The 26,358-nt window shown below is 49.1% G+C and overlaps 1 protein-coding gene across 1 annotated transcript; it reads left to right on the top strand.

Annotated features, from left to right (window-relative positions):
- Positions 1 to 2,648: 2,648 nt before the first annotated feature.
- LOC137307562 (zinc finger protein 551-like) lies at positions 2,649 to 18,050 on the top strand. Its single transcript, XM_067976870.1, has 4 exons — positions 2,649 to 3,626; positions 4,531 to 4,651; positions 6,540 to 6,666; positions 12,263 to 18,050. Exon 4 carries the CDS (start codon positions 12,816 to 12,818, stop codon positions 13,680 to 13,682), a length of 867 nt encoding a protein of 288 aa, XP_067832971.1. The 5' UTR covers positions 2,649 to 3,626; positions 4,531 to 4,651; positions 6,540 to 6,666; positions 12,263 to 12,815; the 3' UTR covers positions 13,683 to 18,050.
- The last annotated feature ends 8,308 nt before the right edge of the window (positions 18,051 to 26,358 follow it).

Here is a 26,358-nt window from a genome sequence, read left to right as displayed (position 1 = left end):
AACAGATGGTGATATTCTGTTGGACGGTCGGTACTGAGGGAGCGCTGCACTGTCAGACGGTCAGTGTGTGTCTCAGTGTCAGCTCCTGCACAATGTCCCAGTGATCCTCCAGTGTCCCCAGAATGTCCCAGTGATCCTCCAGTGTCTCCAGAATGTCCCAGTGATCCCCCAGTGTCCCCAGAATGTCCCAGTGATCCCCCAGTGTCCCCAGAATGTCCCAGTGATCCCCCAGTGTCCCCAGAATGTCCCAGTGATCCCCCAGTGTCCCCAGAATGTCCCAGTGATCCCCCAGTGTCCCCAGAATGTCCCAGTGATCCCCCAGTGTCCCCAGAATGTCCCAGTGTCCCCAGAATGTCCCAGTGATCCCCCAGTGTCCCAGTGATCCTCCAGTGTCTCCAGAATGTCCCAGTGATCCCCAAATGTCCCCAGAATGTCCCAGTGATACTCCAGTGTCCCCAGAATGTCCCAGTGATCCCACAGTGTCTCCAGAATGTCCCAGTGATCCCCCAATGTCCCCAGGATGTCCCAGTGATCCTCCAGTGTCTCCAGAATGTCCCAGTGATCCCCAGTGTCCCCAGAATGTCCCAGTGATCCTCCAGTGTCCCCAGAATGTCCCAGTGATCCCCCAGTGTCCCCAGAATGTTCCAGTGATCCCCCAGTGTCCCAGTGATCCTCCAGTGTCCCCAGAATGTCCCAGTGATCCTCCAGTGTCCCCAGAATGTCCCAGTGATCCTCCAGTGTCCCCAGAATGTCCCAGTGACCCCCCAGTGTCCTAGTGATCCTCCAGTGTCCCCAGAATGTCCCAGTGTCCCCAGAATGTCCCAGTGATCCCCCAGTGTCCCCAGAATGTCCCCGTGACCCCAGAGTAATCCAGACATTACTCACGTGACCCCCATCGGGTCCAGGCTGCGGTGAAGGTCTCAGTCAGTCAGTCCCCAGCGCAGAGAACGATTCTTGGCCCAGGATTCCCCCTCATCCTCCTCCTTCTCACAAAATGTCTCTTTCTGGATCATCTCCTTGCAGCATTTCATCGAAAAGATTCCTGAGGAGGGAGAGAGAGAGAGAGAGAGGGAATTGATTAAAATACAAAAGCAACGGATTAAAAAGGCACAGCAAGAGCCCAGAGCTCCCCCACTCCCTCTCCCAGTTACACCGACAATCCCTCAGCACCAACACTGAAACACAAATCCCGGTTACAAACCAGAGAATCCAAAGAGAAAAGTTGGGAGAGAGACAGAGAGAGAAATACACCCAGGACAGGCTGGAGGACCCCGGCAGACTGAGAGATTGTCCCCACCCATGGGGAGGGTTTGGGACGAGACACACGGCCATCCCCTACCCCCGGGGAGCTCCCTGCTTCAGCCTTTGAGATATTAGACTGAATCTCAATGTGTCTCCCTCAGGGACCTGTCCGTTCTCATGTTAATCCAGGGACAGCCCAGGGCAGGACTGGTTTGACCAGGAGACCTGTCTGCTGGAATGGGCCACATTTCAAGGACCTATTTTACTGATTTGAAACCCTCACAGCCTGTCTCCCCCTCTTCCCTCACCCCAAACCGAGTCCCCCCCACCCTCAGCCTGTCTCCCCCTCTTCCCTCACCCCAAACCGAGTCCCCCCCACCCTCAGCCTGTCTCCCCCTCTTCCCTCACCCCAAACCGAGTCCCCCCCACCCTCAGCCTGTCTCCCCCTCTTTCCTCACCCCAAACCGAGTCCCCCCACCCTCAGCCTGTCTCCCCCTCTTCCCTCACCCCAAACCGAGTCCCCCCCACCCTCAGCCTGTCTCCCCCTCTTTCCTCACCCCAAACCGAGTCCCCCCACCCTCAGCCTGTCTCCCCCTCTTCCCTCACCCCAAACCGAGTCCCCCCCACCCTCAGCCTGTCTCCCCCTCTTCCCTCACCCCAAACCGAGTCCCCCCCACCCTCAGCCTGTCTCCCCCTCTTCCCTCACCCCAAACCGAGTCCCCCCCACCCTCAGCCTGTCTCCCCCTCTTCCCTCACCCCAAACCGAGTCCCCCCACCCTCAGCCTGTCTCCCCCTCTTCCCTCACCCCAAACCGAGTCCCCCCCACCCTCAGCCTGTCTCCCCCTCTTCCCTCACCCCAAACCGAGTCCCCCCCACCCTCAGCCTGTCTCCCCCTCTTCCCTCACTCCAAACCGAGTCCCCCCCACCCTCAGCCTGTCTCCCCCTCTTCCCTCACCCCAAACCGAGTCCCCCCCACCCTCAGCCTGTCTCCCCCTCTTCCCTCACCCCAAACCGAGTCCCCCCACCCTCAGCCTGTCTCCCCCTCTTCCCTCACCCCAAACCGAGTCCCCCCCACCCTCAGCCTGTCTCCCCCTCTTCCCTCACCCCAAACCGAGTCCCCCCCACCCTCAGCCTGTCTCCCCCTCTTCCCTCACCCCAAACCGAGTCCCCCCCACCCTCAGCCTGTCTCCCCCTCTTCCCTCACCCCAAACCGAGTCCCCCCCACCCTCAGCCTGTCTCCCCCTCTTCCCTCACCCCAAACCGAGTCCCCCCCACCCTCAGCCTGTCTCCCCCTCTTCCCTCACTCCAAACCGAGTCCCCCCCACCCTCAGCCTGTCTCCCCCTCTTCCCTCACCCCAAACCGAGTCCCCCCCACCCTCAGCCTGTCTCCCCCTCTTCCCTCGTGACCCAAACACCCCGGGGACCTCCGACACATCCCACCCTGCCCGGCGTCCACATTGAAAGAACTAAAGTTGGGGACAGGCCTCTCCCTCCATCCCATAATACCAGGCCGCCCATAGTAACGGTCGCTGGGCCTGGGCCCGGAATCCGTTGCCCCTGGAAACCGCGCAGGAACCGAGCGACCCGAGAGCGGCCTCAGGCCCGACTCCCAGTCCCCGGCCTCAGGCCCCTCCCCGACTCCCAGTCCCCGGCCTCAGGCCCCTCCCCGACTCCCAGTCCCCGGCCTCAGGCCCCTCCCCGACTCCCAGTCCCCGGCCTCAGGCCCTCCCCGACTCCCAGTCCCCGGCCTCAGGCCCCTCCCCGACTCCCAGTCCCCGGCCTCAGGCCCGCCCCGACTCCCAGTCCCCGGCCTCAGGCCCCTCCCCGACTCCCAGTCCCCGGCCTCAGGCCCCTCCCCGACTCCCAGTCCCCGGCCTCAGGCCCCTCCCCGACTCCCAGTCCCCGGCCTCAGGCCCTCCCCGACTCCCAGTCCCCGGCCTCAGGCCCTCCCCGACTCCCAGTCCCCGGCCTCAGGCCCCTCCCCGACTCCCAGTCCCCGGCCTCAGGCCCCTCCCCGACTCCCAGTCCCCGGCCTCAGGCCCCTCCCCGACTCCCAGTCCCCGGCCTCAGGCCCCTCCCCGACTCCCAGTCCCCGGCCTCAGGCCCCTCCCCGACTCCCAGTCCCCGGCCTCAGGCCCCTCCCCGACTCCCAGTCCCCGGCCTCAGGCCCCTCCCCGGCCTCAGGCCCCTCCCCGACTTCCAGTCCCCGGCCTCAGGCCCCTCCCCGACTCCCAGTCCCCGGCCTCAGGCCCTCACCTCCTCCCCCCGCCCTGCTCCTGCCCCTCGCCGCCCTGAACCAGCTGCTGGCCGCCGGCGCCATCTCCTTCCAGCTGCCGTCCAACGCCAGGAAGTGTCTGCGGGAGGAGATCCACAAGGACAGGCTGGTGAGCGGAGAGTCCGAGCTGAGCGAACAGCCGGCCGCCCGCCCCCACCTCAAGGGGGGAGAGAGAGGGGGGGGGGGGGGGAGGGGGGGGGGGAGGGGGGGGGGGAGAGGGGGGGGGGAGGGAGCTGGAGCTTGACCTTGACCTTGTCCCCCCATTCAGTCCGACCATGTTCCCCATTCAGTCCGACCATGTCCCCCATTCAGTCCGACCATGTCTGATTTGTATTTAACTCCATTTCCCCCCTTGGTTCCATTCCCTTTAATCCCCTCACCCAACAAAAATCCATCAATCTCAGTTTTGAAATTTTCAATTGACCCCCGGCCTCCCCCTTTTCCGGGGGAGAGAGTTCCAGATTCCCACTCCCCTTTGTGTGAAGAAATGCTTCCTGACATCACCCCTGAACGGCCGGGCTCTAATTTTAAGATTATTCCCCCTTGTTCTGGACTCCCCCCACCAGAGGAAATAGTTTCTCTCTATCGACCCCATCAAATCCTTTAATCATCTTAAACCCCTCGATTCGATCACCCCTTAATCTTCGACACTCGAGGGAATACAAGACTCGTCTCTGCAAACTGTCCTCGTAATTTAACCCTTTTAGCCCCGGTATCATTCTGGTGAATCTGCACTGCACCCCCTCCGAGGCCGATATATCCTTCCTGAGGGGACGGTGCCCAGAACTGGACGCAGTGTCTCCAGATGGGGTCTGACCAGAGCTCTGTCCAGCTGTAATATAACTTCCACCTCTTTGTATTCCAGCCCTCGAGATAAAGGCCAACGTTCCATTAGCCTTTTTAATGATCTTTTTGTACCTTTCCACCATTGGGAGGGTGGTGTGGGGAGGGAGCTGTGGGGGACAGTTCCGGGCTGGAGCCAGGGTGTAACCTCTCTGTTTCCCCTCCCCCAGGTGACGGACTCCTCCGGCCACATCCTGTACTCTAAGGAGGAGGCGGCTAAGGGCAAATTCGCCTTCACCACTGACGACTACGACATGTTTGAGATCTGCTTCGAGAGCCGCCTGCCCCCGGGTGAGTGAGTCCGAGGGGGGGGTCCTGGGGTACGGGGAGGGCTCGGGCAGAAATAATAATAAAAGTGAAAATAGCTCACTGATAAGAAAAAGGGATGAGAACAAAGTCCAGGTCACAAATAGTGTCACGGGTAATATAAATACTTCAGGTTCATCAAAAAAATACAGGAAATAATAAAATAACTGATTAAAAAATAATACAGCAGTGATGAAAAACAAGTGTGATATTTTTAAGAAGTGAGAAAAACAGCATCAGAACCTACGAATTAAGAGCAGGAGTAGGCCATTCGGCCCCTCTGCCATTTGATAAGATCATGGCTGATCTCATTATGACCTCAACCCTACTTTCCCATCGACCTGCTATAACCTTTGACTCCCATGTTAATCAGGAATCTATCTAACTCAGCCTTAAAAATATTCACTGACCCGGCCTCCACCGCTCTCTGGGGAAGGGAGTTCCACAGACTCACGACCCTCTGAGAGAAAAAGTTTTTCCTCATCTCCGTCTTAAATGGGAGACCATTTATTTTTAAACTGTGGTCCCCCAGTTCTCGTCTCTCCCACAAGGGGAAACATCCTCTCAGCATCTACCCCTTCTAGTCTCCTCACGATCTTATATTTTCAATAAGATCACCTCTCATTCTTCTAAACTCCAGCCTGTCCAGGCCCAACTTGTCCAACCTTTCCTCATAAGATAACCCCCTCATCCCAGGAATCAGTCGAGTGAACCTTCTCTGAACCGCCTCCAAAGCAATTATGTCCTTCCTTAAATAAGGAGACCAAAACTGCACACAGTATATTCTAGATGTGGTCCAGTAGGTCTGTTGCCCAAATAAGAGTTCTCTTCACAAGTGCAGATAGCATAAGGAATAAAACAAGTGAATCAGACAGTTAAAACAAGTATAAAAGGACTGTTCGCAACATAGCTGCCAGACTGGGCCTGCGGCAGGTGATGAGCAAACCAACACGAGGGAAAAACCTACTTGACTTTGCCCTCACCAATCTACCTGTCACAGATGCATCTGTCCATGACAGTATTGGTCGGAGTGACCACCGCACAGTCCTCGTGGAGACGAAGTCCCGTCTTCGCACTGAGGACACCATCCAAAGTGTTGTGTGGCACTACCACCGTGCTAAATGGGATAGATTCAGAACAGATCTCGCAGCTCAAAACTGGGCATCCATGAGGCGCTGTGGGCCATCAGCAGCAGCAGAATTGTATTCCAGCACAATCTGTAACCTCATGGCCCGACATTTTCCTCACTCCACCATTACCAACAAGCGAGGGGATCAACCCTGGTTCAATGAGGAGTGTAGAAGAGCATGCCAGGAGCACCACCAGACGTATCTGAGGTGCCAACCTGGTGAAGCTACAACACAGGACTACATGCATGGTAAACAGCAGAAGCAACATGCTATAGACAGAGCTAAGCAATTCCACAACCAACGGATCAGATCAAAGCTCTGTCGTCCTGCCACATCCAGTCGTGAATGGTGGTGGACAATTAAACAACTAACGGAAAGAGGAGGCTCTGTAAACATCCCCATCCTCAATGATGGCGGAGTCCAGCACGTGAGTGCAAAAACAAGGCTGAAGCGTTTGCAACCATCTTCAGCCAGAAGTGCTGAGTGGATGATCCATCTCGGCCTCCTCCCGACATCCCCACCATCACAGAAGCCAGTCTTCAGCCAATTTGATTCACTCCACGTGATATCAAGAAACAAGATTGGGAGTGTTAAGAACCTCGTCCCTCTCTACATCTCCTCCCCTCGCCTCCAGTGCTTCAATATCCTTTCTGTAGTGTGGGTCTCTCAAGTCAACAATGGATTTACTACATCTTTGTCCGATCTTACAGACCGTCTCTCTCTCTCTCTCTCTCCCTGCCCAGATCGCCAAGGCGGAGAAGCTGAAGCCACTTGAGGTGGAGCTGCGACGATTGGAGGATCTGTCAGAGTCGATCGTCAATGACTTTGCCGACATGAAGCAGCGAGAGGAAGAGATGAGAGACACCAATGGTAGGAGCACCCAGCACAGGCTTCAGTCTGCAACACCCGCCCCTTCTCCACTTACTGCTTCCGGTCTCGGGGACCCTGTCTCGTTCCTCGGTCAGCGTCACTCACCCCTCCGAGTCAGAAGTTTGTGGGTTTTCGCTCCCTCCACCTCCCGGGACATAAGCCCCTCTCCCCTTCTCTCCCCCATAGCACGAGCCTCAGCTTCATACGGTTATCCAGTCGTCCTGTGAAAGATGCAGTGGGCTCTGCTTCAGGCACTTTGTGGCAAAGCATCCCTTGCCCCAACTGCCCTCCACTCGCCCTCGGAGTAAAGAGGGGTGGTCTAGGGCTTGGGTACCAGGGGCCAGGGGTTAAAAGGACTGCAGGACTGATCCCCAGTGTCAAAGGGACTTCGTTTTTTTTAAAAAACGTACATTTATTTCGCCCCTTCCACGACCTCGAGACGTCCCAGATCACTTTATAGCCAGTAATGTACTATTTTGAAGTGTAGTCACTGTTGCAATTTAGGGAACGGGCAGCCAATTTGCACACAGCAAGATCCCACAAACAGCGTTGTGATAATGACCAGATAATCTGTGTTTTAGTGGCGTTGGTTGAGGGATAAATATTGGCCAGAACACCCAGGGGAGAATTCTGCTCTTCTCCCATTCGTGTCCGTGGGATCTTTTACGTCCACCTGAGAGGGGCAGGCAGGGACTCAGTTTAACGTCTCATCGGAAAGACGGCACCTCAGACAGTGCGGCACTCCCTCAGTACTGCACTGGGAGTGTCGGCCTGGATTAGGTGCTCGAGTCTCTGGAGTGGGGCTCGAACCCACGACCTTCTGACAAGGGGGCCTTGTAGAGGCAGATAAGATTCTGCATATTTTCATTCCAAGTTTGACTGCAGGATAAGGGAACGTGTGTACAAACTGGGGCGAGTGTGGGCAGGATGGAACACCCGGAGGGGAGGCTCTCAGTCGGGTAGCGGAGGGAAAACACAGAGTCCTTTCATGGGCCGTTAGATGGGGTGCTCCATGGGCTGGAGGCCTCCACTCATCTAAACCAGGGAGTTGGAGTCAGAGGGCTGGGACCTTTCGACACCAGAGGGCAGAGTTGTGGAATAAGTTTTTGGGGAAGGACGGTATAAACGGGATCCAGAGACAGAAGGGATCATTTGAAGCCCCTGGGATTAAAGGGACAGTGGCTGCATGGTTACAAAATTGGCTAAAGGACAGAGAGCAGAGAGTAGTGATGAACGGTTGTTTTTCAGACTGGAGGGAAATATACAGTGGTGTTCCCCAGGGGTCAGTATTAGGACCACTGCTCTTTTTGATATATATTAATGACTTGCACTTGGGTATTCAGGGTATTTCAAACTTTGCAGATGATACGAAACTCAGAAATGTAGTAAACAATGTGGAGGATAGTAACAGACTTCAGGAGGACATAGACTGGTGGAATGGGCAGACATGGCAGATGAAATTTAACCCAGAGAAGTGATACATTTTGGTCGGAAGAATGAGGAGAGGCAATATAAACTAAATGGTACAATTTTAAAGGGAATGCAGGAACAGAGAGACCTGGGGAGTGCACAGACACAAATCTTTGAAGGTGGCAAATTGAGAAGGCTGTTAAAAAAAAAGCATACAGGATCCTGGGCTTTATTAATAGAGGCATAGATTACGAAAGCAAGGAAGTTATACTGAACCTTTCGAAAACACTGGTTCGGCCTCAGCTGGAGTATTGTGTCCAATTCTGGGCACCACACTTTAGGAAGGATGTCATGGCCTTGGAGAGGGTGCAGAGGAGATTTACTAGAATGGTACCAGGGATGAGGGATTTCAGTTATGTGGAGAAACTGGGATTGTTCTCTTTAGAGCAGAGAAGGTTACGGGGAGATTTAATAGAGGTGTTCAAAATTATGAAGAGTTTTAATAGATTAAATAAGGAGAAACTATTTCCAGTGGCAGAAGGGTCGGTAACCAGAGGACACAGATTTAAGGTAATTGGCAAAAGAACCAGATGGCGATGAGGGTTTTATTTGTACGCAGCGAGTTATGATCTGGAATGAGCTGCCTGAAAGGGCGGTGGAAGCAGATTTAATAATTACTTTCAAAAGGGAATTGGATAAACACTGAAAGGAAACATTTGCAGGGCTATGGGGAAAGGGCAGGGGAGTGGGACTAATGGGACAGCTCTTTCAAAGAGCCAACACAGGCACGATGGGCCGAGAGGCCTCCTGTGCTGTAAGATTCTCGGTGGTGGGATTGACCTGTTAGGAAGGGACAGGGTGTCAGTTGTGGACAGAGTGACGCTCCCATGAAAGGCCTGCCATGTCCCTGCTCTCACCTGAGCTGTTTCGCGAGAGAGGATCCAGGATGGGGGTTCGGGGGAGGGAGTGACCCCAGGCATCGACCAAAGGGCAGACTTGGAGCAGCAGTGACCCAGGAGCAGGGAAACGGTGCTCGGGGCAGCAAGGTGAAAGGAAGAGGGAGGGCTGCCTTCAGTGAAGTGATCTTAGTGCAGATTGAATCCACTCCTCCAACCTGTTTGATGAGCCCCTCTCTCTCTCTCTCCCTCCGTGCAGAGTCCACCAGTGCTCGTGTCCTGTATTTCAGCATCTTCTCCATGTGCTGCCTCGTCGGCCTGGCCACCTGGCAGGTCTTCTACCTGCGACGCTTCTTCAAAGCCAAGAAGCTCATTGAGTAACGACGATGTGTGTGTGTGTGTAAAACGCTGGCCCGTGTGTGTGTGTCTGTGCCTGGAGAGTGTTCAGTGGGTGGGGTTAATTTACAATAATGTCTCTTTATATTAAATGGGGTGCTTTGAATGTTTCAACTGCAGGTTGTGTTTTAATTCGTAGCATTGCAGTCAGTAATTGGCCCACGGTCGGTGTTTCAGACCAGTCTGAGGGAGTCCTGGAAACAATCAGTATCCTCAGACATGCCCTGGATCAGGAGGTGGGACCAATAGTGTTCGCTGCCCTGAGCTTTCGATGATTGATTGATTGTTTTCGGAAGGTACTGGGATTAATTCCACCCGGCCCCGTCGCTCCCCAGGAGAGAGAGAGAGAGACAAACGTCCGAACTTCTTTGGGAAAAATCTAACGTTTGTAGAAGTTCCTCTCCAACTCATTTGCCGGTGTGATGCTGCACAGTGTCGAGTGGATTCCTGGAGGAATGCTGCAGGGAGGGAGAGTGCACTGGGGGCTGCATTTCCTTCACTGTGTTGGACTTCACCTGATGGTCATCAGGCAGAGCTGGTGACAGCCGCTCCACCCTGTCGATGCTGCACCTTGAACCTCATAGGATCTTACAGCACAGGAGGAGGCCGTTCAGCCCATCGTGCCTGTGCTGGCTCTTTGAAAGAGCTGTCCAATTAGTCCCTCTTTCCCCGCGGTCCTGCAAATTTCTCCCCTTCAAATATTTGTCCTGTTCCCTTTTGAAAGTTATTACAAATTTCCCGGGGGCCGCTGGGCTGCTGCTCGCCGGTGGAATTTCCATCAGGGGCCCACCGTGACTAATGGCCGCTGACCCAGGAAACTGGACAAATGTAAGGAATCTTACAACACCAGTTATAGTCCAACAATTTTATTTTAAAATCACAAGCTTTCGGAGATTATCTCCTTCGCCAGGTGAGTGAGTGAAAGGTTCTCAAATCGCATATCTTGTATTAGGCTGGGACACCATCACACCAATCAAAGGTGTCGTTGGTGTTCAGACAGGTTCACCACGGAAAACAGTAGGTCCCAGTATACTGAATACACATTGTGTCAAATTACACAGACAGAGAGAAAGAGACCCGAAAGGCAGAGAGAGAGAGAGATTATTAAAAACAGATAACTTTTTTTCCCCCTTGCTGGTGGGGTTACGTGTAGCGTGACATGAACCCAAGATCCCGGTTGAGGCCGTCCTCATGGGTGCGGAACTTGGCTATCAATTTCAGCTCGACGATTTTGCGTCGTCGTGTGTCTCGAAGGCCGCCTTGGAGAACGCTTACTCGAAGATCGGAGGCTGAATGTCCTTGACTGCTAAAGTGTTCCCCGACTGGGAGGGAACCCTCCTGTCTGGCGATTGTTGCGCGGTGTCCGTTCATCCGTTGTCGCAGTGTCTGCATGGTCTCGCCAATGTACCATGCTCCGGGGCATCCTTTCCTGCAACGTATGAGGTAGACAACGTTGGCCGAGTCACAGGAGTATGAACCATGTACCTGGTGGGTGGTGTCCTCTCGTGTGATGGTGGTCTCCGTGTCGATGATCTGGCGTGTCTTGCAGAGGTTGCGTGGCAGGGTTGTGTGGTGTCGTGGACGCTGTTCTCCAGTGTACTGGGACGTGCTGTTCACCGTGGCTCATCTGTCTGAACACCAACGACACCTTTTGATTGGTGTGATGGTGTCCCAGCCCAATAGAAGATATGCGATTTGAGAACCTTTCACTCATTCACCTGACGAAGGGGATCATCTCCGAAAGCTTGTGATTTTAAAATAAAATTGTTGGACTATAACTGGTGTTGTAAGATTCCTTACATTAATTGAACCCGTCAGTTGCAACATTTAATAAAACGAAATGAATAAAGGTTACCGTAAAAAATATTTTCTGGATTTCTCCAAAGTGGGGGAGCTTCGACGCAGTGTGTTTGTGCCGGTTTAAATGGCACAAAGAGCTGGGGTTTCAGTTTATTTTATTTTCTTTGGTCCAAACGCGCTCTCCCTGTTTCCAATGTCTTTGTTTTTCGGCCTGATATTAAGATCATCAATGGCGGCTGCATCACCCAGCATGCAGCACGATACAGATTGTGCCCTATCTCAATCAGTGGAGCCCAGCACGCAGGCGCAGTAGTGACTCATTATCGGTCAGTGTGTCCTGAGCATGCGCGGCCAGTCGAGGCTGCGGGAGGAGCGCGTTCGGTGCAGGTCAGAGGATCGGAGCAAGAGGCTCAATAAACCCCGGGGCCCGGGTCCGGGCTCAGGCCCAGGCTCAGGCTTTACAAACCCCGAGTGCGGCCCCAGACCCGAATATAAAACAGTGAACATTATCCCCCCCTCACTACCCGCCGGGAAATGAAGGGGAAATGGGGATCGGTCAGGGAGCGTCTGTAAATGAAGGGAAATGGTGATCGGTCGGGGAGCGTCTGTAAATGAAGGAGAAATGGTGATCGGTCAGGGAGCGTCTGTAAATGAAGGAGAAATGGAGATCGGTCAGGGAGCGTCTGTAAATGAAGGAGAAATGGTGATCTCCATATCTTCAGTCATCCAGGGAGCTCGAGCTTTGGATGCCATTTCTTTCCTCCTCGTGGGAATCTGTCCACTCTGTACCCAAACCAACTCCTCCTTGAAGACCTCCCACTGTTCAATTACTGTTCTGCCTGCTGTACTCACACTCTCTCACACTCACTCTCTCACATTCACACTCTCTCACACTTTCACTCATGGTTTCGGGCCACTGAAAGATGATGCGATGGGTTTGGATTTCAGCACAGGGAGGAGGGAGAGTGTGTGGGACGGGGATTTACAGCTTTGAGTAATGAGAGAGGAAATAATGTTCCATAGAAAGTAGAGCTATCTGATCTGAATTTCTATCTTGTAATTTCAGTGATAACTTTCATAAACTTCTTTTACAGGGGAGGATTTGCAGAGGGAAACTCAAACCAAAGATCACGTCAAGATCTGACAGAGTCACTCGATTCATCAGGACCTGAATATCATCGGCCTTTGAATGTGGAAGGAGAAATGTTTGTCTGTTCTATCTGTGGGAGAAGATTTCAAACATCAGTGTGAGTGGAAAAGCACCGAGACACACACACCCGAATGAGAGTGTTCCAGTGCACTGACTGTGGAAAGAGCTTTAACCAGTTACACAGCCAGAAAAAACACCGCACCGTCCACAGTGGGGAGAAACCGTACACGTGTTCTGTGTGTGGACGAGGTTTCAACTGATCGTCCAACCTGGAGAGACACAAGGACACCCGGACCACGGAGAAACCGTGGAAATGTGGGGACTGTGGGAAGGGATTCAATTACCCTTCAGAGCTGGAAACTCATCGACGCCGTCACACTGGGGAGAGGCCGTTCACCTGCTCCGTGTGTGGGAAGGGATTCGCTCAGTCATCCAGCCTCCTGACACACCAGCGAGTTCACACTGGGGAGAGACCTATTAAATGTTCTGACTGTGAGATGAGGTTTAAATGCAAAAGGAATCTGCTGACACACCAACGTACCCACACTGGGGAGAGGCCGTTCACCTGCTCCGTGTGTGGGAAGGGATTCACTCAGTCATCCGCCCTGCTGACACACCAGCGAGTTCACACTGGGGAGAGGCCGTTCACCTGCTCCGTGTGTGGGAAGGGATTCACTCAGTCATCAAACCTGCTGACACACCAGCGACTTCACACTGATGAGAGACCTTTTAAATGTTCTGACTGTGAGAAGAGGTTTAAAAGCAAAATTGAACTGCTGAGACACCATCGTGCTCGCACTGGGGAGAGGCCGTTCACCTGCTCCGTGTGTGGGAAGGGATTCGCTCTGTCATCACACTTTCTGTCACACCAGCAAGTTCACACTGGGGAGAGGCCGTTCACCTGCTCCGTGTGTGGGAAGGGATTCGCTCAGTCATCGACCCTGCTGACACACCAGCGAGTTCACACTGGGGAGAGGCCGTTCCCCTGCTCAGTGTGTGGGAAGGGATTCACTCAGTCATCGACCCTGCTGACACACCAGCGAGTTCACACTGGGGAGAGGCCGTTCACCTGCTCAGTGTGTGGGAAGGGATTCACTTGGTCATCCACCCTGCTGAAACACCAGCGAGTTCACACTGGGGAGAGGCCGTTCACCTGCTCAGTGTGTGGGAAGGGATTCGCTCAGTCATCGACCCTGCTGACACACCAGCGAGTTCACACTGGGGAGAGGCCGTTCACCTGCTCAGTGTGTGGGAAGAGATTCACTCAGTCATCGACCCTGCTGAAACACCAGCGCGTTCACACTGAGAGACCTTTAAATGTTCTGACTGTGGGAAGAGATTTAAAATCAGAAACGAACGACTGAGACATTGACGCACTCACACTGGGGAGAGACTGTTCACCTGCTCCGTGTGTGGGAAGAGATTCACTCGATCATCCCACCTTCTGAAACATTAACTTGTTGACACTATTGAGTGACCTTTTCATGCAGTGACTGTGAGAAGAGCTTTAAAAGTCGAAATGAACTGCTGACACATCAACGCATGCCCATTGGTTGAGAGACTGTTCACCTGCTCCGTGTGTGGGAAGGGATTCACTCAGTCATCACACGTGCTGAGACACCAGCGAGTTCACGAAATGAGCAGGTCCAACGAGCCGGTCTGTAACACAGGCCAATGACTCAGTGCAGCTCGTTACCCAGTCACTGGGCTCCGTTATAGCCTCTCCTGTCAGTAACACACAAAGAGAAATTGTAAATCTGAAACAGAAAGAGATGATGTATAAAACTTCAGATCAACCACCAGTTTTTCCCTCTTTCCGGCTTTTAAAACAATCTGTTTCACAGTTTGTCAAACCCGAAACAGCCTCTGGGATTTGCTGATTGAGAATTTCAGTGGAAATTGGGACCGTCACTAAGTATCGGAACAAATATCCCCGCTGAGGTTTCGGGGTTGTTACTGGTTTATTTATATCAGTGAGTGACCAATTTTAAACCAGGTGAGGGTCTAAACCTAAGGTAAGAGCCTGGGATAGACAAGAGATTCTTCAATGTATCAAGTTAAATTACACTGATTCCACCAACACTGGACATCACATCCCTCAAACATTGTTACCTGTTACTGTATAAAACTGGTGAGGGTGGAAATGGGAAATAACTGAAAAAAACTTCATTGTATCAAAGTTAATTCTGATCATTATTATTATACAAACATTCTACAGCCGGTCCCTTAAAAAGGACCCAATATCAAACCAGTCCCCAGTCCTTGGGCCTGTGCCGATGTTGTGATTTGCACCCGCTTCTGACTGACTTGGTATCAGACGCACTCCCGTCAACAGTAAACGGATGGAGCCGGATCCATAAGAGAAAAATGAGGACCGAGCTCCGCGGTTCTCCCAGAGTGCGGGAGGCGGAGTAACAGCAGCAGACAGAGAGATCTCTCTGAACCAGCCGCTGCCGCCGGAGAGAAGCGAGTCCCGTTCCGAGCCGTGTCTGTCAGGCGCCCGCTGACCCTCTCTTCACTGAAAGGGACCGATTCAGCACCAACTCACACACCCACCATTGGATCATTGAATCACCTTCAACACCTGAATTACATCACCACTTAATCCTCTGTACACGAGGAAATACAAACCTTGTCCACGCAACTTGCCCTCATAATGTAACCATTTTAGCCCCGGCATCATTCTGGTGAAACTGCGCTGCATCCCCTCCACGGCCAATATGTCTTTCCTGAGGGGTGTGCCCAGAACTGAATGCAATACTTTAAATGGGGTCTCACCAGAGCTTTCTATCTGGAACATATTTCCATGTCTTTGAATTCCAGCTCCCTTGAGATAAAGGCCAACATCACATTAGACTTTAAAATTATTTTTTCAGCAGTCCACTGGCTTTTTGTGATTTCTGTACTTCGATCCCTAAATCTCTCTGCTCCTCCATAGTTCCGAGCTTCTCAACATTTAGAAAATACTCTGATCAATATTGCTTCCGTCCAAAGTAGATGACCCGATACTTCCCCATATTGAAAGTTTGAACAGGCTGGGGCTCTTCTGTATAGAAAAGAGGAGGCTGAGGGTGACCTGATATCGGGCTTTAAGATTATGTGAGGGCTTTATAGGTGAGGCATAGACAAGGCGTTCGCTCTTGTGGGAGTGGGGACTCCAAAACATTGGGGCCATGAATATAATCCAGTCACTAATGTATCCAATCTGGCATTCAAGAGAAACAGACTTCCCCAGAGAGTCGTTAGACTGTTCAACTCACCACCACAAGGAGTAGTTAAGGCGAATAGAATGGATGCATTTACGGGGAAGCTGGATAAGCACATAGAGGAGAAGGGAATATTAGAGTTTGCTCATAGGGTTAGATGAAGAGGGGTTGGAGGAGGCTCGTCTGCAGCATAAACACCGGTATAGTCTAGTTGGGCCGAATTGCCTGTTTCTGTGATGTACATTCGATGTAATTCTATGTAAGCTCCATCTGACACAGTTTTACCAACTCACTGAATCTATCAATTTCCCTTTGTAACTTTATGCTCCCATCTACACTACTCACTGCGCCTCCTAACTCGATGTCAGCGACAAACGTGAGTGTTCGGCTCTCTATTCCTTCATCTCCGTCATTTATACATATCGGAAAAAGCTGATGCCCCAGAACTAATCACATCCGGCCAATTTGAGTACATCCCTTATTATCCCGGGCCTCTGCCTCCCACCTTCTAACCAACTCCCGACCCATTTCAATAGGTTGCCTTAAATTCCACGCACTCTAATTTTTGTTGACAGTCTCTTATGTGGTCCCTTATTGGATGCCTTTGGAAGTCAATGTCCATCTAACACCCAGAGACACTCCATTATCGAGCACGTTAGTTACATCTTCAAAAAGTTCAACGAGCTTTGTTAGACGTGACTTCCCCTTTACAAATCCATGCTGGCTCTCTCTGATTACTCCATATTTATCCAAGTGCTCAGTCATTCTTTCCCCAATAACGGATACTGGTAACTTCCCCACAACAGGCGTCAGACTGATAGGCCTAGAATTTCCAACTTTATCTCTCCGACCCATCCGAAATAATGGAGTGACATTGACAATGTTTCAATTAAAGCAACAATTCCTGAATCAAGAGAGTTTTGATCGATCATGAGTAAGCATGTACAAGTTCCTTACCTATTCCTCTTATTCCCCTGGGATGGTAAACATCAGGTCCTGGAGATTTGACAATCTTTAATCTCATTATTTTCTCCACTGCCATTATTTTATTTACACTGAATCCCCTTGATTTATTTACAGTTTTCCTCGTGTCTCTGCTATGTTCGCCTCATCCTTTTCTATGAAGACCGATGCAAAGTAAATATTTAGCAACTCTGCCATTTCCTGATTTTCAATTACAATATCACCTCCATCTGTCTTTAAGGGTCCCACATTACTCTTAGTCACCCTTCTTTCTCTTAATATACCTGTAAATACCTTGATTGTTGTCGTTATTTTCCCTCACAAGTTTTTGCTCCTTTTCCCTTTTTGGACCTCTTCGGTTTTTTCGTTTCAGCACCACAATAAACAACACTTTGCTGTAAAGTTCGGCTCAATGATGGGCCGAAGGGCCTCTATCCGTGCTGTGTAACTCTATGACTCAATAGTTCTCCAATGTCAGAGCGAGAATTGTCTGAACCCCGAATTGTCTGAACCCCGAATTTATTTAATGTAACAAACACAAGCACACTTAATCATCCGTGTATCAACACACTGATGGATACACAAAGATAAACACAGCGAGAAATGCAGGCAGTATCAGGATGCACAGGTAAACGGACAAGGGAAACAGACAAAGATAAAACGGTCTGTGCCTCGAACAGACAGTAACGTGTCGCTGATCGATATTAGTGAGACGAGGTGGGGAACAGGTGCTGTGAATTGGTGCTGTGGTTTAGTTGGTTAAAGCATTTGTCTTGTAAACAGGCGATCCTGGGTTCAACTCCCAGCAGTGTTTTGTGTAATTTATTATTTTTACCTCATTTGTGGAATTCAGCGACAAAGTCACACTTTGGAATTGGTATTTGTTGAGGTTTGAGGAGGAAACCGATATCAGAATGACTGTTCAAAAACACCATTTCATCGCACAGACAGACCTCTCATAGGATGTGTCTGTCACACTTTAATTTAAGGACACGTTCTTGTTTCTGGGCTCGTCGGGGTCAGGGTATAATTCACGATTTATGTCATAGAGGAGCGAATGGTTGTCTCCTCGACCTCCGGATAGCAGTGATAAAGTTCGAGGATACACAGAAGCGGACAGGGTGGTCGGGGTCTGGAACTCACTGTCTGAAAGGGTGGTCGAGGCAGAAAACCTCAACTCATTTCAAAAGTGCATGGATGTGCATTTGAAGTGCCGTAACCTACAGGGCTACGGACCAAGCCCTGGAAAGTGGGATTAAGCTGGATAGCTCTTTTTCGACCGGCACAGACACGATGGGCCGAATGGCTTCCTTCTGTGCTGTAGCTTTCTATGATTCTATGATTCCATGTGTGGGAAGGGATTCACTCAGTCATCACACGTACTGAGACACCAGGGAGTTCAAAAGTGATTACAGGGGTTGGATTCTGCTGTTAATCACATCCAGGACTGAACCATGTTCATTCTGACAGTTGGGGTTTGTTTCTCCTGATGTTAATAAGCCCTATAACTGGGCTGGAGTTTAATATTCTGGATATCTGTTAAATAAATCAGTTTTGTTTTAATTACCTTGTTGGAGATTTTGGTCTTTCCCACCTGAGTGTTTAGCATCACCTGACTGGAGCTCAGAAAGGACAATCTGGGGGGAGGATCGTCCGTTGGGAACAGAACTTCAGCCTGGACACAGTCCTTCAGGGCCACACTGAGAGGGGCAAACGGCACTTTGGTCTTTCTCGTCTCTCTTCACTGACAGCAATGTCGCCGTGAGGCATCCAGTCTAAAAATAATCGTGGTAATTATTCTATGAAGATTTAACCTGTTTGTGTGACAGTCCTGAGTCTACCATTTAAGGCAGGCGTTGACTCATTTAAAATAAACCCGTTTAAAATAAATGGGTTATGAATTGTGATTTCCGTGAAGCCAATGTTCCATTCCTTTATATGATTCATGTGCCTGCTCTCCGACAACAGGGGAAATGGTGGAATATCAGCCCTGCTCAGCCGGCAATGATCACGGTACATTTTCTTGCAGACAAAACACACATTGAAACCCTGGAACTTTGAGGCGATGAATCCTGAGGGAAAATAAAATTAGGGCTCGAAACATCAAACTTTTGCACCAACCGATAGCACCACCGAGACAGGTGAAGAATTCACCCACTGAACCAGTAACTCACTGAGCTGAACTGTTTGATTGCAGTGACCAATAGAACAGCTGTCTGCAGTCAGTCCAAAATGAATGGTTGAAACTTGCAGGAGTGAAAATCCAACGAGCCGGTCTTCACTCTTCAACCAGCAACTGTGAAGTTAAGAGAAACGTGCCGGAGAAATACTCGATTTCAGTGCGGTGACACTGGGCCAGAGTAAAGCTCAGTTAATATGATCGCCGAGTGGTGAGAGGGTGGATTTGGAATTCCTGAGCGACCGCACTGCGCATTTTCCAGATCTGCTTGGAGCACCAATCCCTTCAATTCATCACTTACAGGGACAATTCGACTCTCGGTTTCTTTTCCCTGAGTTTGGTGAAATTTTTAAAAATTGAAAGCGACCAATATCAGAGCGAACCTCGTCACCGACATGCTCACAGATACAGAGCGGCCACACTCTGCTTCAGTGAGTTGAAAGCCCAGAGCGGTTTCAAGGTCGAATGCAATTGCAAAGAAAGCTCGATCAATGAAAGTGCAGGTCATTGAGGTGCCTTTAAAGTCCTGATTGTTTGAACTGAATTTCTTCCGAAAGCGCTTGAGATTCAGGTGGAGTGATTTGGGGACTTCCTTTCCCTCTTTGCAAAAGTTTGAACCGCAGCTCAAGATCAAAAGTCCCGGGCTAAATTAGGGATTCGCCGGGATATGAACCTCGCATCGAGAATTATACTCCCACCTCAATGAGCCCAGAAACAAGAACGTGTCGTCACATTTACATGTCACGGTCACATTCTAAACTGGTTTGCCCTGTACTGTACATTACTGTCTAAATATTACAGATAAGCAGAGCACTTGAGCTGTCACAGCTGTGACTTTGACTTTTCTCCCTCTCCTCTCGATCTCCCCGGCAACTGCCACTAACCACAATCTTCTCTCACACTTCATCATCAGGAAGTTCCGAGCCTCGGTTTTCAAATGAAATAACGCTCATCTCTCCAATCAACGACAGCCCAGAGAGAGTTTCATAATTTCAGCTCCCACTTTACCCAAATCGTCAAAGTCGCATGAAAATAATTGTCCTTAAGTTAATAATAATTTCATTAAAAGTTCTTATCGTCTGGGGTCTTGTTTAAGATTTCACGGCTTTTAAAGGTCACTGCGGATGTTTAACGAATCGCCTCTTGTTTGGAGGCTTCTGTGTGGGAAAGATCAGGAAGCGATAATTGAGAGACCGAGGATGAAGCTGTTTGATGGGAGCACTGGGGACACAGACCGTGCGCGGCTCCAGTGGAGCAATCGGTCAGCGCGCGTTATTTCTACAATAATTATACACTCGGGAAATGCTGGGGTTGTGAGTTTCAGCACCATCTAAAGTAGTTGAAACTTCGAAACATTTTGACTGGAGTTCAAGGTACAACCGGTTCCATAACACATCGACTTCTTCATGTCCCCATGTGGGCACTGAGGCTCCTCTGGCCTCCCGTCTTGCAATAGCAGGTGAGAGTTTATTTGTTTATAGGAGGGAGAGGGGGCGATTGGCGAGAGCTGAAATGGTAAAGCGGCCGGCACGACATCTTTAAATCTGAAGAACCAAACACACAATTCTTCTTTCTGTGAAGCAGAGATTCATCGGTTTGAAGTGTCGTGTAGGGAAAATTCGGGAGGCAAATCTGCTGCCTGGTGTCACGGTGTAACGGGTGAAATTATTCAGCTTTCAATTGTTGATCGGCTGAAATGTCGAGAGGCCTTTCCCAGCTCCCGTGTGGAACAAGTTTAACTTTTGAACCATTGGGTAAAGTGTTATTTTAATTGCTGCGAACGAATGACAAGACATTTTGTACAAACAAGAAGAATTGTAAACTCAAGAGTTCACTGTCCATGTTTCTTACATCATGTTCAACAGAAACAAGGATTCTCCTCAACACGTTGCTGAAAATTGCATAAAAGAGATACTCCCCCGAATTCGACATCGACAGGGATAATTCAGAGTCCCACCATGAATCTGTATGATGGAAATCAATTTAGCAGTGAGCCTGGAAAGCTCAGACTTTTAAAACAGGTGGTGATCTGAGGGTCCAGGGTTCAAGTCCCTGTTCAGGCTAAAAATTTTAAAACAGCTGGCAAGTTCTGCTTTTCCAGTGGACCAACATCAGCGAAAGGAGCAAGAGTTGGCCATTCAGTCCCTCGAGCCTGCTCCGCCATTTGATAACGTCATCCCTGATCTTCGGCCTCAACTCCACTTTCCCGACCTATCCCCATATCCATTGAGTTCCTTCGTGTCCAAAAATCCATCTTTCTCAGTTTTGAATCTATTCAATGGCTCAGCATCCACAGCCCTCTGGGGTAGAGAATTCCAATGGTTCACAACCCTCTCAGTGAAGAAATTATTCCTCATCTCTGTACCAAATGGCCGGCCCCTTATCTTGGGATTATAACCATTAGTTCTGGACTCTCCAGCGAGGGGAAACAGCATCCCAGCATTTACCCTGTCAAGCCCTCGAAGAATTTTACATGTTTCAATGAGACCACCTCATTATTGTAAACTGCAGAGAATATAGGCCCATTCTACTCAATCTCTCCTCACAGGACAACCCTCTTATCCCAGGAATCAATCTAGTGAACTTTTGTTGCACCCACTCTCAGGCAAGTGTATCGTTCCGCAGGTAAGGAGATCAAAACTGTACACAGTACTCCAGATGCGGTCTCACCAAAGCCCTATATAATTACAGCAAGACTTCCTTATCCTTGTTCTCCAACCACCTCGCAATAAAGGCCAACACACCATTTGCTTTCCTAATTGCTTGCTGCACCTGCATGTTAACTTTCTGTGATCCGTGTACAAGGACACACAAATCCCTCTGAATACCAACACTTTGTACTCTCTCACCGTTTAAAAGATATTCTGTTTTCTATTCTTCCTACCAAAGTGAATAACCTCACATTTCCACACTTTATACTTGATTTGCCAAATTCTCGCCCACTCACTTAACCTGTCTGTATCACTTTGCATCCTCTTTGCGTCCTCCTCACAGCTTACTTTCCCACCAAGTTTTGTCTCATCAGCAAACTTGGATACATTACACTCGGTCCCCTCATCTAAGTCATTAATATAGATTGTAAATATCTGAGACCCAAGCACTGATCTTCACGCACCCCACTAGTTACAACCTGCCAACCCCAAAATGACCTCTTTATTCCGACTTCCATGTCTCACGAATTTGATTGAGTTTTTTGAAGGGGTAACCAAGAAGATAGATGAGGGCTGTGCAGTAGACGTGGTCTACATGGACTTCAGCAAAGCATTTGACAAGGTACCGCATGGTAGGTTGTTACATAAGGTTAAATCTCATGGGATCCAAGGTGAGGTAGCCAATTGGATACAAAATTGGCTTGACGACAGAAGACAGAGGGTGGTTGTAGAGGGTTGTTTTTCAAACTGGATGCCTGTGTCCAGCGGTGTGCCTCAGGGATCGGTGCTGGGTCCGCTGTTATTTGTTATTTATATTAATGATTTGAATGAGAATTTAGGAGGCATGGTTAGTAAGTTTGCAGATGACACCAAGATTGGTGGCATTGTGGACAGTGAAGAAGGTTATCTAGGATTGCAACGGGATCTTGATCAATTGGGCCAGTGGGCCGATGAATGGCAGATGGAGTTTAATTTAGATAAATGTGAGGTGATGCATTTTGGTAGATCGAATCGGGCCAGGACCTACTCCGTTAATGGTAGGGCGTTGGGGAGAGTTATAGAACAAAGAGATCTGGGAGTACAGATTCATAGCTCCTTGAAAGTGGAGTCACAGGTGGATAGGGTGGTGAAGAAGGCATTCAGCATGCTTGGTTTCATTGGTCAGAACATTGAATGCAGGAGTTGGGATGTCTTGTTGAAGTTGTACAGGGCATTGGTGAGGCCACACTTGGAGTACTGTGTACAGTTCTGGTCACCCTATTATAGAAAGGATATTATTAAACTAGAAAGAGTGCAGAAAAGATTTACTAGGATGCTACTGGGACTTGATGGTTTGACTTACAGGGAGAGGTTAGACAGACTGGGACTTTTTCCCCTGGAGAGTAGGAGGTTAAGGGGTGATCTTATAGAAGTCTATAAAATAATGAGGGGCATAGATAAGGTCGATAGTCAAAATCTTTTCCCAAAGGTAGGGGAGTCTATAACGAGGGGGCACAGATTTAAGGTGAGAGGGGAGAGATACAAAAGGGTCCAGAGGGGCAATTTTTTCACTCAAAGGGTGGTGAGTGTCTGGAACGAGCTGCCAGAGGCAGTAGTAGAGGCGGGTACAATTTTGTCTTTTAAAAAGCATTTGGACAGTTACATGGGTAAGATGGGTATCGAGGGATATGGGCCAAGTGCAGGCAATTGGGACTAGCTTAGTGGTATAAACTGGGCGACATGGACATGTTGGGCCGAAGGGCCTGTTTCCATGTTGTAACTTCTATGATTCTATGATTCTATGATTCCTGTTTTCTCTACGTCAACCAATCCCCAATCCATGCTAATAAATTACCCACAATCCCATGAACCCTAATCTTGTTCAACAAACTTTTGTGTGGCACCTTATCGAATGCCTTTTGAAAATCCAAATATTCTATATCCACTGGTTCTCCCTTATCTACCCTGCTATCAACACCCTCAAAACCTCTAATAGAGTTGTCAAACACGATTTCCCTTTCATAAAAGCGAGTTGCATGTGCCTGACCATATTATGATTTTCTAAGTGCCCTGTTACCACGTCCCGAGTAATGGATTCTAGCATTTTCCCTGCTACTATTGTCAGGCTAAATGGCCTGTAGTTCCCTGTTTTCTCTCTCCCTCTTTCTTGAATAAAGGGGTTACATTTGGTACCTTCCAATCCATGGGGACCTTTCTAGAATCATGGGAACTCTGGAAGATAAAACCAATGCATCCACTGTCTCTGCAGCCACCTCTTTTAAAACATTAGGATGTCGGCCATCAGGGCCAAAGAATTTGTCAGCTTTTAGTCCCATTAATTTCTCCAGTACTGTTTCTTTACTAATCTTAATTGCTTTAGGTTCCTCACTCATTAGAACCTTGGTTCCCCAATACTTCTGGTATGATTTTTGTGTCTTCTACTGTGAAGACAGATACAAAATACTTGTTTAACGTCTCTTTCATTTCCTTATTCTCCATTATAAATTCTCCTGTCTCTGTCTCCAAGGGACCCATGTTTACTTTCGCTAATCCCTTCCTTCACACATACTTGTAGAAACTCTTACAATCCATTCTTATATTTCTTTCTGTTTTACCCTCATTCTATTTTCTCCCATGTTATCAATTTCTTGGTCATCCTTTGCTGATTTCTCAAACTCTCCTAATCCTCAGGCTTACTATTCTTTTTGGCAACATTGTAAGCCTCTTTTATCCGAAAGTGACGGGATACTGATGTAAGGGACAGTCAGGACTGGAGACACCTGAGATCAAGCTCAGGGTGCCTGAGGTTCCATCCAGCGGGATCATCTCGTGTACACGGGGGACTGGCATGTTTACTCTGGTACAGTACAGGAAAGAGAATTTGCTCATATATTTCTTAATGAGATATTAAAGTTGCTGACTCTCAGACTTGTTAATTAATAAGACAATGCATTATTTAGAACCTTCCATCCCTAAGTCTCTCTGTTCCTCTACTTTTAAACTTTGACCATTTAGTTTACATTTCATCTCATTTTACTTCCTCTCAAAATGTATCACGTCACATTTCTCTGCATTAAATTTCACCTGCCTGTTTACGAACCTGTGGACGTCACAATGAAGTCACTGACTCCTCTTCCCAGTTCCCCACGCTGCCAATGTTGGTGTCACCTATAGATTTTCACCTTGTGTCCCACATACCCAAGCTCAGATCATTCTCTATATTGAGAAGAGCAATGGTCCCAACACTGACCCTGGGGGACACCACTGTTTACATCCCTCCAGTCTGAAGAACATCCATTAACCACTACTCTCTGTTTTCTGCCCTTTACACAACTTCCTATCCACACTGCCCCATTCTTTTTAATACCGTGGGTATTAATTTTATCAATAAGCCTCCTGTCCGTCATCTTATCAAACACCTTTTCACAATCCATCAACACAACATCCACTACATTCCCTTCATCAGTGGACTTGTGATATCTCAATTAATCCATGTTGGCTGTTCTTAATTAATGTGTTTTTCTAACAAATGTTGAAATGTTTGCTCCACCTCATCTGGTTTCACCTGTTTCAAGCCACAACAGAATTGTCGAGTTTTCTCCTGGAGCTTAAGATAAATTAATTTTTTAAAATGATGCTTCAGACAATGACGGATATCTGGACTTAGAACTGCCCATCCAGTGGCGCAACTCCCGCCCCTCACACACTCCGATTGGTTGGAGGACCAACTGTCCGCACAGCCGTCCAGTCAATTTACCATAACAACATAAGAGATAGGAGCAGGAGTAGGCTATTCGGCCCCTCGAGCCTGCTCCGCCATTTAATGAGATCATGGCTGATTTGATTTTTACCTCAACTCCACTTTCCCGCCCTTTCCCCATATCCTTTGACTCCCTTGCTGATCAAAAATTTGTCTAACTCAGACTTGAATGTATTCAATGACTCAGCCTCCACAGCTTTTTGGGGTAAAGAATTCCAAAGACTCACGATGCTCTTGGAGAAGAAATTCCTCCTCATTTCCGTCTTAAACGGGTGACCCCTTATTCTGAGACTATGCCCCCTAGTTTTAGATTCCCCCATGAGGGGTAACATCCTCTCAGCATCTACGCTATCGAGTCTCCTCAGAATCTTGTCTGTTTCAATTGGATCTCCTCTCATTCATCTAAACTCCATTGAGTATAGACGCAGCCTGTTCAATCTTTCATCATAAGACAACCCTTCCATACCCGGAATCAACCTCGTGAACCTTCTCTGAACTGCCTCAAATGCAAGTATGTCCTTCCTTAGAACTGTACGCAGTACTCCAGTTGTGGTCTCACCAGCACCCTGTACATTTGTAGCATGACTTCACTGCTTTTATACTCCATCCCCCGAGACATAAAAGCCAATATTCCGTTTGCCTTCCGGATTACCTGCTGCACCTGTATGTTGAATTGTGTCTTTCTTGCAGGAGGAAACCCAGATCCCTCTGTACTGCAGCATTTTGTAGTATTTCTCCATTCAAATAAAAAAGCAAAATATTTTTTTCCTCCCAAAGTGGATGACTTCACATTTTCCCACATTATATTCCATCTGCCAATTTTTGCCCATTCGCTTAACCAGGCAACATCCCTTCGCAGACACGTTGTGTCCTCATTGCAACTTGCTTTTCCACCTATCTTTGCATCATCAGCAAATCTGGCCACAAGACACTCTGTTCCTCCATCCAAGTCATTGATATACATTGTAAATAATTGAGCCACAGTACTGATCCCTGCAACACCCTACGAGTTATATGAAATGCCTATAAATTTCCGCTCCTCCTATTGGTCCGGATCTCTCCTTAATCGCCAGGCGGGATGAATGGTGAGACTGGCGGTCCCGAGGTGCATTTGGAAAATAAACATAAATTGAACCCTTCAGTTAATAAAACGAAATTAATAAAAGTCACTGAAATGTTTTTTTCTGGAGTTCACCAAATTCGGGGTGGAGGGGGGAGGGCTTCTATGCTGTGTGTTTGTGCCGGTTTAAATGGCTCGAAGCGCTGGGGTTTCAGTTTATTTTATTATCCTTGGTCCAAACG

The sequence above is a fragment of the Heptranchias perlo genome, unplaced genomic scaffold, assembly GCF_035084215.1.
Source record: "Heptranchias perlo isolate sHepPer1 unplaced genomic scaffold, sHepPer1.hap1 HAP1_SCAFFOLD_1045, whole genome shotgun sequence".
NCBI lineage: Eukaryota > Metazoa > Chordata > Chondrichthyes > Hexanchiformes > Hexanchidae > Heptranchias > Heptranchias perlo.
Note: the sequence above shows the minus strand (reverse complement) of the source record. Positions and strands in the feature narration are given on the sequence as shown.